Source organism: Etheostoma cragini, chromosome 6, assembly GCF_013103735.1.
Source record: "Etheostoma cragini isolate CJK2018 chromosome 6, CSU_Ecrag_1.0, whole genome shotgun sequence".
NCBI classification, from domain to species: Eukaryota; Metazoa; Chordata; class Actinopteri; order Perciformes; family Percidae; genus Etheostoma; species Etheostoma cragini.
The window spans coordinates 6,589,739-6,606,341 of NC_048412.1; the positions used below are offsets into that span (position 1 = coordinate 6,589,739).

The 16,603-nt window shown below is 40.0% G+C and overlaps 1 protein-coding gene across 5 annotated transcripts in view; it reads right to left on the minus strand.

The window, feature by feature from the left end:
* The window catches only part of grik2 (glutamate receptor, ionotropic, kainate 2), a 254,762-nt gene that overhangs the window by 91,143 nt on the left and 147,016 nt on the right, over positions 1 to 16,603 (minus strand). For all 5 annotated transcript variants that reach the window (XM_034873461.1, XM_034873463.1, XM_034873462.1 and 2 more), the window contains 3 exons: positions 12,552 to 12,695; positions 9,226 to 9,333; positions 5,747 to 5,860 (listed from right to left, as the gene is read on the minus strand). In XM_034873461.1, coding sequence (XP_034729352.1) covers positions 5,747 to 5,860; positions 9,226 to 9,333; positions 12,552 to 12,695 — 366 coding nt within the window. The remainder of the gene's footprint in view (positions 1 to 5,746; positions 5,861 to 9,225; positions 9,334 to 12,551; positions 12,696 to 16,603) is intronic.

Genomic DNA, 16,603 nt, shown 5'->3' on the forward strand with positions numbered 1-16,603 from the left:
ATATATATATATATATATATATATATATATATATATATACATATGTGTGTATATGTGTGTGTGTGTATAGCCTATTGCTGCCATTATTACAAACACTCTGTTACACCAAGAATATTTTCTGTTCATTACAAAATCCTTTTTCATATTGTAACAATGGATTAATTAATTCCTTGGACAATACACTGCATATTCCTGCACAAAACTGTACAGCTCTTAATTTTGAAAGCAGAAACATTCTACACATTTTTATAATATTTTTTCACATTTGTTACCGTGGATTTTTGTATTTTATTTTGTGTTGGTCACTATGGAACTCTACCCTTGCCCTGAACAATCTACACTGTCATATGACATTCTGCACTGAAGGGTATATTAAAGTATATATATTAAAGTAAACAGATTTAATTCAACACTGACAATTTACTAGACTTCTGTCTGTTCAATGGAATTTCAACTAATATAGTTGCATTACAATCTGGTTTATGTCCTACATATGATCAACACTGGATCCTGGAGATATATTAGGAAAGTGAGATGCATCAACCAGCAGATAATCGCCAGGATATGTTCCACTAACACCATATGTTTGATAGCTTGGGCATTTAGCTTAATGAGCCTTTACAGTACTTATTTGTCAGTATGATGCAACTGGTTCAATTTATTAAATAATCTTTCCACATCTGTCTCTTTCCTGAATGCGATGAATCCTGGAAGGTCTGTGGGCTCTGTGTACCGGCTTGTTTGTATTTCCTCACATCTCATCCGAGAACAATTGCCCTGAATACTGACAAGCAAATGGAAATGAGACCTGATCTAAGACCAGAGGTTCCACCTTCCTCCACAGCGCTACTGAGGAAGGTCTGGCTAGTCCACAAAGCATTCTGGGATGGGAGAAAAACCTGCACTGGTTTAGTGGCATTTTTAAAAACAAATTGTATATTTGTTAGACATTTTAAGTTGTAAATCTCAGTAGGAACCAATGGACAGACACTGTGGACAAGTCTGAAAGTATTCTTAGTATTCTACATCTGTCTATCTGTCTATCTGTCTCTCTCCCCCAACCGGTCGAGGCAGTTGACCCCCCACCCTGAGCCATGGTTCTGCTCGAGGTTTCTGCCTCTTAAAGGAAGTTTTTCCTTGCCTCTGTCGCCTAGTGCTTGCTCTTGGTGGAAACTGATGGGTTTTTGTAAATAACATCCGAGAGTGCGGTCTGGACCTGCTCTTTATGGAAGGAGCAATGAGATAATGGTTGTTGTGATTTAGCGCTATATAAATAAAACTGAATTGAATTGAACTATACCTAACATCATATAGATATTTTTTAATATAGTTTTGGCATCACATCACAAAGCATTTGGTTTGCTTTGGAAGGCAATGGCAATCGAAGTTGTCTAGTCTGGAGGAGATGACTTATTGGACACAGCAAGCATAACATTGGTATTATTATCAAGTTTGACTAGAAAGGCTCAAATATGATATGACATACTTTCAACATCTCAACAACAGCTATTTAATCCTCAAGCATTACGCCCTATCCTATTTTATTTGCCATTTTTGCATTGCAACAGAGAAAATCCATGATTTTGTATTTCAGAGCAGTCTGAAAGTACTACTACTCTCCTGCAGTGACTAATAAAACGTGAGTTTGTTTCTGTGGAAGTGGAAGCATGCCTGCTCTTTGCTCTCTCTCCGAGACATTACACAGTATATTATCTGCTTTTCCAGCCATTAGCCTAAAGGTACTTCATTTCCACCGCAACATTACGGGAGTGATTTCCAAAGTAGATAAACTGTTGATAGGCCAAGATCTCAACAGTAATTACATCATGTTTTATAGTACATAATCCCTGAGAAAATGATGAGAAGCTGGATGAAAGTGAGCATCAATCAAACGTAACAAACCCAATTATTGTCAGCCCTCCCTTCCTTTCCTCGCTGCTCACAGCCATCACACATCTCCCCATGACTCAGTCCTGATATGGCAATTACAGCTGTGAAGTCTTTGCTAATAACTGCAATCCAATCACTTCACAGCTTGCGCGGAAGGAAAGACGGCCCACGATAAATAATGACAACCTGCAATTTATTTGATATTGTTATTTTTACGCTTGCCTCCTAGATAACCAGATCATAAATGGCTTTAATATGGCTCCACTGTCATGGTTCTCACATGGCACATAGTCTGTGCCTACTGTTTTTAGGAGTACAGACATGCATATATTCAAACACACAGGACGTATGGTACGGAACAGAAAAACAACAGCTCCAGCTCCAACTCCAGCTCCACTATTTGGCAATTCGTTTGTGGTATGTGTTTCATCGATTGCAAACGTTGTGAGATTAGTTGTATCTTTGTGATAGGGCACGTGAAGGAATAGTTTAACATGAACTTTAACAGCATGGTGCTGAAACCGGAAGATGATTAGCTTAGCTTAGCATAAAAACTGGCCTTTTCCAATTTCAAGAATACACCAACCAACTCCCTAACTGTTTTTGGGGTTACATGCTGACGCTTTCTTGGTGAACAACAGCTGTGTACAGACTTTCCATCGCTGAGAAGCAGCCAGATGCTCCACAGAATAGGTGTGTTGATGGATAAAATGTTGGGGCCAAACGGGGCTCACAGGATAATTTAGTGGTTTAATCCAGTTTTGATAGGTAGAAGGTGTCATATGTTGAACTGATTGGCTCTTAACTTAGGTTATAATGTTGTTTTAAAGCTGCTAAATTATTACTTTGGTTGACTTATACCATGATATAAATTTAATTTTTTTGCTGAACAGTTGAATGACTTTTACGACCCTATCTGGCACCCAGCGCCGCGCAGTGCAAAGCCCAACGCAAGTGTATTTGCTATTTTCTGACAGACGGAGTTGTTAACGTCCCGTCCCGCGCTCATGTCGTTTAAATAGCAAATGCTCCGGCTGCCATCTTTGTGGCCATGGGCGTGCTGGTCTCACAGTGAGGTGTGTTCAGGTGAATTCTTGGCATATTGCTATCTTGCAGCAGTGGAAGTTATAACGCCATTGACCAACAGAAACCTGGTCTAAAGTCAATAACACAGTATTTTGTTGTCATTTTAACAGTGCATTAATAAAATGCTCCTAAGCTCATGCACAGCGCGCACATTATGCTTGTTTCACACACACACACACACACACACACACACACACACACACACACAGGGAAGCACAGCAGCACATTCACATGCAAAAGATTAAAAATATTAACATGACCGTGCAAATCCGCCTTTATAATAGCAATGCGGCAAGGTACAAACGTGCCTGGCTTAGGGAATTGATTGGTTTATTGCATATTAGGCTTAAACACACGTATGAATTAATGAAGACAAGTGCAACTTTTTTGAACCCTGCACTTGGCACACAGACGCTTTTTTCTGCCATAAAAACTAGCAAAAGGGAATTTGGACACGCCTTAAACGCACCTGCGTCATGCGCTTCACGCCGTACGCTTAGATAGTTAAAGGGCCCGTAGTCTAAAACAATATTAAAATTAACCTTAAAAACACAGCATGTTTGATATGTGTAATGTAGCTCAGTCTACACTTGCACACTGCTCTCTTCCTAAATCAAATCAGCTGTTGGAAGAGTTCAAGTTCCTGTTAATCTAATCAGAATCGGCCACAAATTACAAGGGCCAATCACAGCGTCACAACCCTTCTTTAAATCTGTTTCTGTCCCTGCTCCTGTCAGCTGTCATTTCAGGCAAAGCGTGCAACCCTTCTCCTCCCCTTCAACCTCCAGTCATCGTCACCCAAAGGCATCCTGGTTATTCGTCCTGCAGGACACTCCATTGACTCCTTCGGTCTGGTCCTCCGCCACCATCAGTGTCTAGACTCTATTGGGGGGGATTGTCTTGTCTTCCTTTCCAAATTATTCTATAACGATGGAGACTTAAACTTCAGAGACTGTACATTTTATTATGCTATGTACAATAAATCATTGCATATCTGCAAACAAGTCTCTCCTGAATCAATTACCATTACTACTACTATACTATACTACTAGTATTACTACTAGGAAAGAATTGCTGTAAAGATACACATATTTGACTGCTTCTTCTCAAATTTAGATCTGAATTTCTAGGATTTTGATACCACTGGCAAGAGAGACAATAGCACAATATGCCTGATAAATTGGTCTGCAAGAGCCACAGCTGTAAACCATGAAATCTTATTGGACAATCAATCAGTCAATTTTCCCTGCCTGAGCATGTTCCTACCAAATTGGAGTCCTCCACACTGGTGAAGTCAACTGGCAATTTGGGAGTGCAGCGCTTTGGGGTACTCTACTTCAAATGATTCGGAGAGCAGCATCCCCAGAAAGTGCTCTAAACAGAAAGGGCAGCTCAGGCAAAGCAGAGAAGGATTTTTCAAGAGGAAAAGCTTAAAAATAATGACATCTTTGGAGGCAGTCTATTTTGGCTCAGAGCTGTTCTACCCTTCTATAATTGGTCCCACATAAAGCACCATTACAATTTGATTTGCCTATAAACAGACATCTAAAGCTGTGATATTTAATTTGCACACTGCCTTCCCAAAATGGCAGCGAGGGGTAACTGTTTGAATTTTGCAGGCTTCACTACTTAGAAATCCTGTAAGATAACATTAGTAAACTGCACCGGTTTATGTTTACTAAATGGCTCTGCATGTTACTTTTTATCAAAGAGCTCATCAAATACCAATCGGACTGCACATTGATGTGGATGGTGAGTAAAGCCTCCCATTGGCTAACAATTGCCTTCTGTTTCCTTTTGCAGGTCCTAACACTGTTGCACTGTGATGCACCATTTTTTTTTTAAGTATTTGAGAAATTGTTGTCCTAAAATATACAGTAAACTTTAGCAACATCTTTACTCTGGCTTTTGTGCTGTACAAACAGGATTGGATTAGCGTGCATTGACACACTGTGGCGGCCCTCAGATGGTCTTGCGAGAATGACGGTCTTTCCGTTCATTTTGAACGGGTGTAGTGTGTTAAGGCTGCGGCGGTGGGTCAGCAGAGAGGAGCTGAACCCCTCACCCACTGTTTCTCCCACTCTGTACAATGTGTATTTATGTAGTCACCTTTAAGTGCCCATCAGGTAAACATCACGCAGCAGACTACACATGGAGCCTTCATATACGTCTGTTACCAAGAACCCCAGAAACCAAACCAGTACTCTTATTGTGGTGTACTATTTTACAATTTTGCTGTTTAGTTTGTGTTGCAGTTTGTTTTTTGATATGTGAATACAAACATTCACTACATAACAACAATATAAAATGAAATAACAAAGGGTGTAATAGTAGTGTCTCTCCACAAGACACGGCCTTGGGTTGAGGGTTAAATGCAATAGTTGCAATGGTTACAAAAGAAATCGATGGATTCAATGACCATGGGGCCTTTGGGGCCTCTGCAGGTTGGCCGCCTTGGGACAGTTGCCTGTTTTGCCCACTTAGTAATTCAGTATTGATACCAAAGACACCAATGTCAGTGAGCAAATAACAACAGCATTTCATTTGGCCAAAGTGCAGAGAATCAAAGGAGCAATACTGTGTTTTGAATGCGTACTATACAGTACTTCCAAAACAGTGGTTACAATCTTCCCCCTTACACAGACGCCTGTTATCATGTAACTGAAGTTTTTATCAGATAACGACGCTTGAGCCAATTCCACTTGCTGAACAGTGTTGCAACCACTCCAGCAACACTTCAGAAAAGAAACAGATTAATTAAAACAAGTACCAGTATGGTGGAGACGATCAGAGATCGATTGGATAAGGAATCAGATACATTAGACGTCTTCCCTTTCTGGTTGTCCGTCATGTTTAGGCCACTTGGAGGGTCCCAGGTACCGATCTGCAAAACAAAATGCACTTGTTTATTTTTTTTAACTGGACAGATAGATATACATGTAAGGTCCAATTCTACAGTCATACAAACCAATGTGTCACAGCACATAGACATTTCATCTAAAAAACTACTACTAGACTGCTTTGCTTTTGGCTCACTCTGAATATTTGACCATTTGTCATGAAATCAGTGTCAGTTTCTATTTAAAACTTGCTCATTGTGAGAGAAAGAGCAACTTAAATAAAGCACGGGGAAAATGCGAGATGCACTTCAGTTTCAGTCTGATATTTAGAAAGAACAATAACCAAAGTAAAAACTTGTTCTGTTTTCTGATTGAAAACAGTAATTGGTACTATATGAAAATTATTTATCTCTAGCAATAGTGACTTCAGACTGGAACGTGCTGTTCTGTCTGGATGTGAGTGAACATTCCAAACGTTTGGAGACATTTGCACTAGCACCTTTATTTTATATGTGCATACTATACGTTTGGATTGGCAATAATGTCTTGGATCAAGCAATCAGCTTTTTGGGACAAACGGGGCCATAAAATACAATGTTGAGATTTAAAAGGTTTAAGTATCAGCACCTCTGCAACCCTCTGTGACTTATGATTCACGGCATAGATCTGCAGAGACATCCCTTTGGCCAAAAAAGAACGTCAATAATGAACAACTCTGCAAGACGGATGTAGGTTCAGTGACATTTTATTGACATCCAATGATACTGTTTTTAAAAATTCTTGTTTTCTACAATAACTGTATATTGTTATGGTAAGAAAACTTACACAACTGGTTGAAGACAGATCATGGTTTTGGTTAATCCAACAACAAACCTTAAACCCAGGTATGTAATGGGATGCAAACTGCGTTTTTTTCCTCTTAAAGTCTAATACAATTTATTACCATCCACCACACACACATCCACACTTTTAACTTCTGTCTTGCCGCATGAAGGACATATTACTCCTGGAGTGGCATAAGACATATATTGTGAGTTGCAAACTCTTCCATTGCCATTGTCAATGCTAAAGATACTGGACCGCTGCAGACCTTCATGTGTATCTTAACAGGAGATAAAACATTTATGTTGTTTCGGTTTCAGTTGGTAACACTACCAAACACACAGGCAGACATGTACAGTATAGACATAAACTGTACTCAGACTTTCCCCTCTTTCTATTCTGGATACGTACAGCGGATAATGCAGCACCCTGAGGACACAGTTGAAAGCCGTGTGAACCGTCACCACTGTCAGGGGGCACTTTCTTCTATACTCCCACAGGGTATATGTTAGAGATGATCTAGGATCTGGGTTGGCCCTGTGGGAGGGCTGGCGAAGGACAACACTGAGGAGTGCTAAAAGAAGAAGGGGTGCATCCTGGGGAAGCAAGCAGGAAGAAGAGGAGGGAGAGGCTTTCGGATCGTGCCTCAAGGCTTCTCTTGTTCCCTCTCTGCTCTCCCTCAAGTCTCCACACCCGAGCCTCCTCGTCAGCAACCGTCCGCTCTCACCCCATCCAAATGCACTAACCTGAGCTCATGGACCACAAACACTCCAAACCACACCAGCCACATACACCTCAGGGCTCATCTGATGCCCCGCACGAGGGCCAGAGATAGGCTTTGTAATTGCAAATCAACTCTTTAATTCAGGCTTCATGAGGCTGGAGGGCTTCTGAAGGGTTTTTTATTAATCGAGTAAATTATTCATGGAGGTGCAGGCGCACACAGACCAGAGGTCAGGTGCTGCTGAGAGGCGAGCACCGGTGAGGATGCCGAAGTGTGAAGTGTTTGCTGTTGCATTTGAGATTATTATTTGTATCGGCGGTGCTAGCAGGTTATCCTCCCGCCGGTAATCTCATGAATCTTAAATTGGCTGCTTAACACAGGAGACGCTAGGAAAAGATGCAAACCATAGATGTGACAATTTGTTTTAGTACACAGCCACATCCTGACGCATATGCCATGGCGTTCCCTGATGCATTCTAACTGAGGTAGTGTTTGGATTTAGTTTGGATGCTAGAAAAATCCAAATTGGTATATTTTAAAGTTAGTCTTTAGCACTTTCGTGCTGACCCGCAGCAGTTAAAATTGCAAAAGACATAAAAGTCAAATGTATTGGCATCTACACACATGTAAGTTGGAACTGGTGTATTTATGGTCATGTGGATAGCTAACACACATTTTAGGCCGTGTTTAGACTGACTTTAGTGATGTGTCAAAGCTCGCTGACTCACTCTAGTGCTGGCATGCTGGGGCCATCTATGCAAAGAGATTTAGCAAAAATAACAAAGTTCATCTGCAAAGTAGATGGACCTGCTCAGCTTTTGCAACAATGCTGTTGTGGCAAAGCTCTAAATTGGCGAATCCAATACATAAAGATATAAATGCAGATATACAGTACATTCCATGAGATTACTGTATAAAATTACCAGTATTGTTCTACTTTTATCAATTACATATTACTTTTCTACATTAACCTGCCTGCCCATCGGGAACAACTTAGGTGGTTGCGCACCACTTTATTTTTTTCAGCGGCACACGACAAAGCAGAAATAGGAAGCCCGAACGAGCTCGAGGCCAATCAGATGCCAGGACTCTTAGAGTGACTGCAAGTCTCTCTTGTAAACTCACTGGGTTAAGATTTTATGGCGAATAAAAAGCTGCCAGTTCTGCCGTTGTTTACCTTCTTCTTCTTCTTCTAGTCCGTAGAAATAGCAAAATCGGTAGCCTTTACTTATTAACAACACATGTGTTCAGGAAAAGACTCCAAATAGTGTTGCGACCGCCAAGCACGAGTTTAAATAGTTACGGAGTGCATGACGTCACTAATGAAAAAAGCCCTTTAGGGTTCACCGTCTTGGCCGAAGACACTTCGACGTGTGGAAAGGAGCTTTGTTTCTGCTAACCATCCAAACTATGGAGTGAAATCAGAGAACGTGTGTGCGTTAATCACTCATTAAAAAAATTTGTAGCATTAAAAGGAATTTGTGTTAACTCGATATTATTGATTTCACAGCCCTAATAATTTGGATACCTACACAAAGCTTTGATAATGCTGCTGCAGTATATGCCATTCACTGCCAATGTTACCCATGACTTATGGACCTACAATGTTGGCTGCCAGAGTGTTAGCTGAAAGCTCTCAATTAATGGGCTGCAGATATGCATTGAGATATGCATTTACACATGGATGTTATTGGGGGATTATGGCAGATTGATTGTGTTTTTGTTGCTCTTTTATGAATCACGGCTACATTAACACCTTGTATGTATCTCAACATCACAATGGCATACCAGATGGATGCATTAGTGCACAAACATGCACGCACGCATGCATGCACGCACACACATACATTAAAGACAAACTACCTTCTCAAGGCCCTCTTCCTTCAGACTGATGACATCAAGATCAAAGTCCGTCCTCAAGCCATTGGTCCGGTTGAAAGTGATTCTCCCGGTCAGGCCGTCCCAGTGGGCCTAAAGAGAGACAAGCAGAGAGACACAGAGAATATTAGAGGAGAATATCAGCATCAAGTCTACATCTCCACTTTCTGATAGGATTTTGATGTTGGTCTTCAAGGCAAAGCAGTCAAGGAGTGAAAACACACTATTTTTATTTTTCCCTCTTTAAAACAATGTTTCGGTTTGTACAGCCTTCCCTGGCACCATGATGCCTACCCAGTGTCTGAGGCTGCATTTGTAACAGTGGGAATGCAATAACCCAATCTTTACAGATATTTAGGGGTGTGATAGGATACAATGCAGCATGAAAGTGGTTCAGGAAAGGAAAGCCTTTATTTTTTCAGGTACAGCAAATCATCACAGTGCTGCTCCGACTGGAAGCCGGGGACTTCAGGGTCTATCTTTAGTTAGATGAGTGGGAGTCACAGATCTGGAAGTTACTCACACTGCACAGTCAACTGTGCTAGAAAGCATTTGCCATCCTACTAAGTACTACTCAGCGTCTAAATACCTCTCCATTGACACCAGTGCTGTTTGCAGATAAAAGGATAAGTCCCTCCAATAGAGACAATTATGAACTACTATTACCAAGGAATACAGTAGGCACAGGATATCTGTCAACTGTTTGGGTAAGCTAAAAATATGTAGATTTATTTGTTTGTATTTCATGATTGTATTTTTTTAATTTGATTAATGTTACAATTACAACGTTACAAGGTTATTGTTACAACGTTGTGAATTTGTGCAAAGCAACATTGTGATGAACCATGTTGGTTACTCGAGGTGATTCAGTTATGTCTTGGCTATGTAAACTTTCATCAGCGCCACTTTATTATACAATTCATTTCTGATCTAAAACAATGTGTGTCTACTGTTGTTGTTTTTTACTCAGAGTTTGCAGTGGGAGTAGTAATGGCTCTTTACACTAAAAATGCAAATGTGGTTGTTCACAGTTTAGCTGTTGTGGTTGTGGACATTTATGTTTTTATGTATGTATATATTTACTGCTGTTTCCTGGTTTGTTTATTTCCTGTTATGACTGTGTATTTGTTCTGTTTTCTGTTGTAGTCCGTTTTTCCTCCCTTGTCTTGTCTAGTTGTAGTTCCTGTGTCTGTATGTTCTGTGTCCTGTTTTCTTGTGCTGTCTAGTATTACTTCCTGTGTTTTCCCGCCCTTGTGATTGCCTAATGTTTCTCAACTGTTTCCCAGCCCTTGTTTCACCTGCCTCTTGCTTCCTGGTCACCCTCTGTATTTAGTCTTTGTCTTCCCCCTTGTACTGTGTCAGATCATTTTGTGTCGGTGTGCCTGTGTTCGGAATCTTCCCTGCAGTCTTTTGTTCCTGTGAGGTTTTTTGTGATCCTGTTGTTGTTGGTTTTTTCATCATTCTGGACTGGAGTTTTTGCCTTCTTCCGTTGGACACCTTGTGTTTCTCCACTGCTTTTTGGATCCCTTTGTTGATTGGAACTCTTCCTTTTTTGTTAATAAATCCTCAAGCTCAAACTGCAGCATGATCTTCGCATTTGGGTTCTCTAATCCCCTGCAACATGACTTTAGCCACACACACAGGCATACACTTTTTTAAAGCCATAGTGTGTACAATGCACTCCAGTCCTTTTGTGGGATTTATTTGAATGTGTCATGTTTACATACTGTCTTTTGCCCCAAATTCTAAAACTCAAAACATAATGTTGTGTATGGCACGGAAAGGCAGTAAAGATGCTTGAACATCAAGTGAAGAATTCTATTTGATCACAGACAGGTTTGACCTTCAAACAAGTTACAGTTCAAACCGCTGTGCTGTCTTTTTGTTTCCTGTAAAGCAGCAGCCGTTCAAAACACACCAGTAGGGCCCTAGGATTTCCGTGATGTGGAAAAAGCGAACAGAATCACGGAATCTACACATGAAAACGGAATTCTTATACTAGAGGAATTGCACTATGGCCAATGGCATTGTTAAACACGCTGCTTAGTAACCATACGTCTTCACACTGAGTTTGTTGCGTGGGGGGAAAAAAATTCAAAGTGAGCAAAAAAATGAAGAAACTGTTAACTGGCTGCTAATTACCGGGCTGAGCAAATACCCCAATGAATAGTCTGTTTTGTAAGTTTTGTCAACATACAATTGACTGGACCCGCAAAGACACATGTAACAACCATTTGAAATCAAAAGTTCATCGCAAGAACAGAGCTAAATCCACAGCGGGCAAATCCCTCCAGGTTACCATTGAGGCAACGACAAAATCAATATATAATACATGCAAGGCATGACTTTGTGGAAGATTTTATTGCCATGTGTGCTGAAGCTGACATATCGCTTGAGAAAATGAAGAGCTTACATCCGTTTCTTGTTAAACATTGCAAGCAGGGAGGCGCACTTCCACAAAACGCCAGGGCCTCAGGCCTGCCGCGGGTCTGTGACCGGCACATTTAAAAAGTGCTGCAAGAGATCCAGGGAAATGCAACCTCTGACTCTGACGAGGTTGCAGTGTCCCCAACATTGTTATAGGTAATCCTCCAATCAGCTTTTATTTAGGTAACCTATTACAGCACATTAGCCTATAACTTTAACTAGCCTATATGAAATTTTAACATAAAGTGGAAAATACAGCAAATCCCCAAAATCCGTAAGGGATAAAAGAGAAGGAGATTAGCGTTGCCAACACATTCATATAAAAAAAAAACGCACACACACATTTAAATAATTTCATCATTCAAATGGTATGCTTTTTTTCATATTATATTTGACTTTTAAAATTCAATCCAACAGCCCTATAAACTACGTGGCATTCAACACATTAGACTGAAACACACATTAGGGTTAGAGAGCCCTAAATATAGGTTGGCTAATCCCCTGGCCTTTACCCAGACAGAAAGCTCTGGAATAAGCATTGCAGCTTCACAAATGCAGCAAACTGTGGGGCAATTAACCGAAATGAGATAATGTGGTGTTTTTGTTTCTGCATGGGTGATTAATGCTGAAATTCTGAAAGCAGGCTCAAGATGGCTGCCCTCGTTCGGGGAATATGTATGTACACACACAGAAAAAAAATATTTCCACATAAATAAATACACAGATAAATCATTTATATTCATTAACATTTCCTCTCTTGACTGCCTCTGCCTTATTTGCATTCGGTCTCTGTCTGCTTTCCGGAGAGCATGTGTATTCCTTGTGAAGGTGCTGTGTATGCTGAGCAGGCGGACAGAACGGGGAGCAGGTAGAGAAGCATCTACCTCTTTGATGAGGGCCATGAAGCGGTTCCCGAAGCGCCAGGGCTTGTGCCGATTGCACTGTAATGAGCTGACAGTGATCTGCTGAGACTGCTGCACAGCCACGGCCACCACGTGTACGGCATCGTACATCAGCGCGGCGTCCGTCTGCAGGCGGAGACAGAAGGGGGGGGGGGACAGAGCGTCATTAACATGGAATACAGCACATGAGAGGTCAGCATGGATGTGTTCAGAATCAGAGAAATTTCAATATCATGATGGTAGAATCAAAGCCATCATCATATTTGTATGGCTCTGTAGAGTATGAATAACAGAGTAACAGATTTACAATATGTAAATGTAGAGAGAGAAAAACAGTGAAAAATAAAGGAAAGAGAGAAAAGGGAAATACATGAACACTATACAGTAGAATTTATTTGGGTTAAACCTAAATGTGTGTGTGTGTGTGTGTGTGTGTGTGTGTGTGTGTGTGTGAGAGTGTGTGTCTGTGTATGTTTGTATATATACATATATGTTAATTTATTTCATATTTATTTGTTTTTCCTATTTCTTTTCAAAGGTCCAAACTGTGCATTACTCTGTAGAGGTGTGGTGTTATGTGACAGTAGCATAAGAAACAGAATAAAAGGGCAAACAAAAATATGAAGAAATACAAATAAACTGAACTACTGCATATAAATTAACAGTGTGATTATTTGTGTAAATCGTATGTAAAGAATGTAGTTTCTAATAATAAAGTAATGATGAATAATTTACTCTTACTTGAAAACAGCTATTAAACTCAAATAACTGTCGAACTTGGAATACATACTGGAATTAGTACTACACTGGAGTTATTTCCAGGACACATATTAGGGAAACATTTGGAAATGACAGAACCCATAGAGCATTGAACAACAGGGTACTACTAGTACTACTACTGCTACTACTACCACTACTACTACTACAACTAATAATAATAATAATAAAAAAAATGAAATGATTTGATGTTTGTTGTTCGGCCTGGCTCACAACACAAACAATGAATGCCGTTGAACTTTCTTTTATTTTCCAGTTTGACATTCAGACATAACGGAAAATTAACATAAATACACTTTAATTTAACTAATTAATAATTTAACTTTAAAGCACATTTTCTTCAGGGCCAGATTACGTGGTATCGGATCAGTGCATAAACTCCACAACAGTATGATCCAATGTAAGTTAATTTTGTCTGTGCATGTTTCAGTGTACACTGGTCTAAGATTATTGTAGTCTTTGTGTAACTGTCACTTTACAATCCAGAGATTTGCAGATTGGAGCAAGATAGAAGGGAGAATGTGTTACCACATATCTGTCAGTCGGACACTTTACACAGCTATAGGTACATAATTCATTTCTTTGATTCTGACCTACAGTCCATTAAAGCTATGGTGTGTAACTATAGGACAACAACACTGTTGGCGCGTCCATTTGATACAAGCCTCCATGATCGCGCAATGGCTAGAATGTAATGGACGTTTATTAATAACAAGCTTTAATGCATTGAGGTCCTTTTGTCACGAGTGCACATTCCATAAGATATTATATAAATAACCTTAAACTCTTTGGAAAAAAAGCTGGAGTATTCAGCAAACCGAATGACATGAGAAAAAATAGTGCTACAGAAGGTACTTGTCTAGCTGCAGCTCTAATTCAAGGGTGTCAGCCAACTCCTAAAAGCCTTTCAGAAACACTTTATGCATGTAAAATTATTTATACAGTGTTAAAGTCAAATCTAAATGGGCAGTAGAGTGATTGTTGATTTTTTCCTGAACTACTTATGCATTTCCTTGCAATACATTTTTCATTCCAAAGATCCGTAAGACCAGGTAGCGTGTTGGTGCAGTCCAGTTGCATACCATAGCACACTTGCAGTTGTGGGAAACACTCTGCAGATACTAGAGAAGGGAGGGATGATGTTATGTATGTATTGCTCATTACCAGGGCTACAGTACTTGAAGATTTTTTTCTGTCTCGGACTCGTTGGTATTTGAACTTGGACTTGTCTCGAACTCGGCCATTGCACTCGCAAAATATTCTAGTTGGTCTCATCCGGGTCCTGCAATATATGCTTTTGTTCCTAAGTAACTTCTTCCTTCAAAACAAAACCATGGATAAAGCACGCTCATTCAGAAAACAGGTGTTAGATAATTCAAAATGTATCTGGAACAGGCATTGAGAATGGTTGCCTGGATACCTAGATGCGGCCCGTCAGACACCGCCTACCAAGAGCCTGGGTCTGACCGAGGTTTCTGCCTAAAAGGAAGTTTTTCCTCGCCACTGTCGCACTGTTGCCTGCTCTGGAGGAGACTACCAGAACTGTTGGGTCCTTGTAAATTCTGGAGTGTGGTCTATCTGTATAGTGTCTTGAGATAACTCTTGTTATGAATTGATACTATAAATAAAATTGAATTGAATTGAATAGATGCCTAGATGCTGTGTACCTTAATCATCAGATATCAATCACTTCAATTTTGGCCACAGATACAATGTCAAAAAGCAGATTGTACTATGTATTCTTAAGTAAGAAGTTCATGAATGCAAACATTTCCATTTTTTGTGGCATCTGTGTTGCTTGTTATGTTACATGTTCCATCCATTATTGTTACACCAGAATAACATCTAAAATGTGAAGTTGCACTTCAGCTTTATGTGACTTAGTGAAATTGTTCTGCTTAAACAATAAACAATATGGTCTAATTTGATCCTATAGTGTGTCACTCTGGACTTGCCTCGTGATTTGTCCAAATAATAAAGCAAAATCCTCTTCTTAAAATAGAACATATGCTGTCCCTCATATCACATAAATTATGAACAGGTAAGAAGAGGATTCTTTTTTTATGTCTCGGTCTTGACTGTCTCTCATATGGACTCAGTCTTGACTTAATCTCGACTAGTCCTGGTCTTGGACTCGTTAAAGGTGGACTTCAATACAGCAATGTTCATTACTTCTTTCAAAAGGCCGACCCTCAACAACACATGGTCCCTGGCTGTGAGCACGGCTGCAGCTGGCCTGTCTCGATGTGCTGGTTAAAGCTGTCTCTGTGGATATGGCTACGGTGGCTAGGGCTGGGTACCAAATCCAATACTTTTTAGGCAACGACCGAACTGCCTTTTAAAGTACTTATCAAGTATCAAAACATACCTTGTCATTCCATTCCCAATTTCAATACCTCGAGAGAAAATCGATTCGTCCTAATAGTATCAATTAGGAACCGATATCAAAGTCATAGTATTGGTATTGTTTTGTTTTAACAATACCCAGCCCTGATGGTAGCTGTACTCAGCCTTTCTCCATGGATCAAAGGGAATACAAAGCAATACAACATACAGTACATACATTCATTTTTCGAGGGAACACAAAAGAAGGATTTCTATAGTTGTAAAAGATTTTTAGTTAATAAACCCTTCGAGGGGCTTTGTACAATGCGGTTACGCTATGATTGATAAGTTAAAGTCTGTAATGGTTGCTGCTGTCATGGCTGGGGTTTTCAGTTGTGGTTTTCCCTGTTTTGCCCATTTTTTCTTGTCCTTTGTTCACCGTTTCCTGTTTGGCAGTATTGTTGTCTGTTTTGGTTTTCCAAGTACCATTCTTCTCTATGTTTTCCATCCTTCACTTCCTGTTTTTTGTAGTCTCTAGCTATGTTGGAATTCCAGTCCCTCACTCACTCACTCTTCCCTATATATTGTTTATTAAATAGTGAACTATATAGGGAACGTCCAAACAAGACTTTGGACCCTTACTGAAAAACACTGTTGCATCAGTAGATATGCCTGTTAGTTATATGACGGAGGTGGGCAGCTGGGTACTGTAGTTTTGAGCAAATGTAAGTTTAAAAGGATGCATTTCATGGGAACTTTTTTCATTGACATGTTTTTCATAGTTTTTGGATGACAATTGAGCAAAAAGATTATATCATGTTTTGGAATACACACGTTGTGCCAGTAATGGTTTGATACATGCATTGTTAGTTTGGGTTTGCACATGGGATTTGTTATCAAGTAGAACAACAAAGTATTGATCGCCCCCCAAA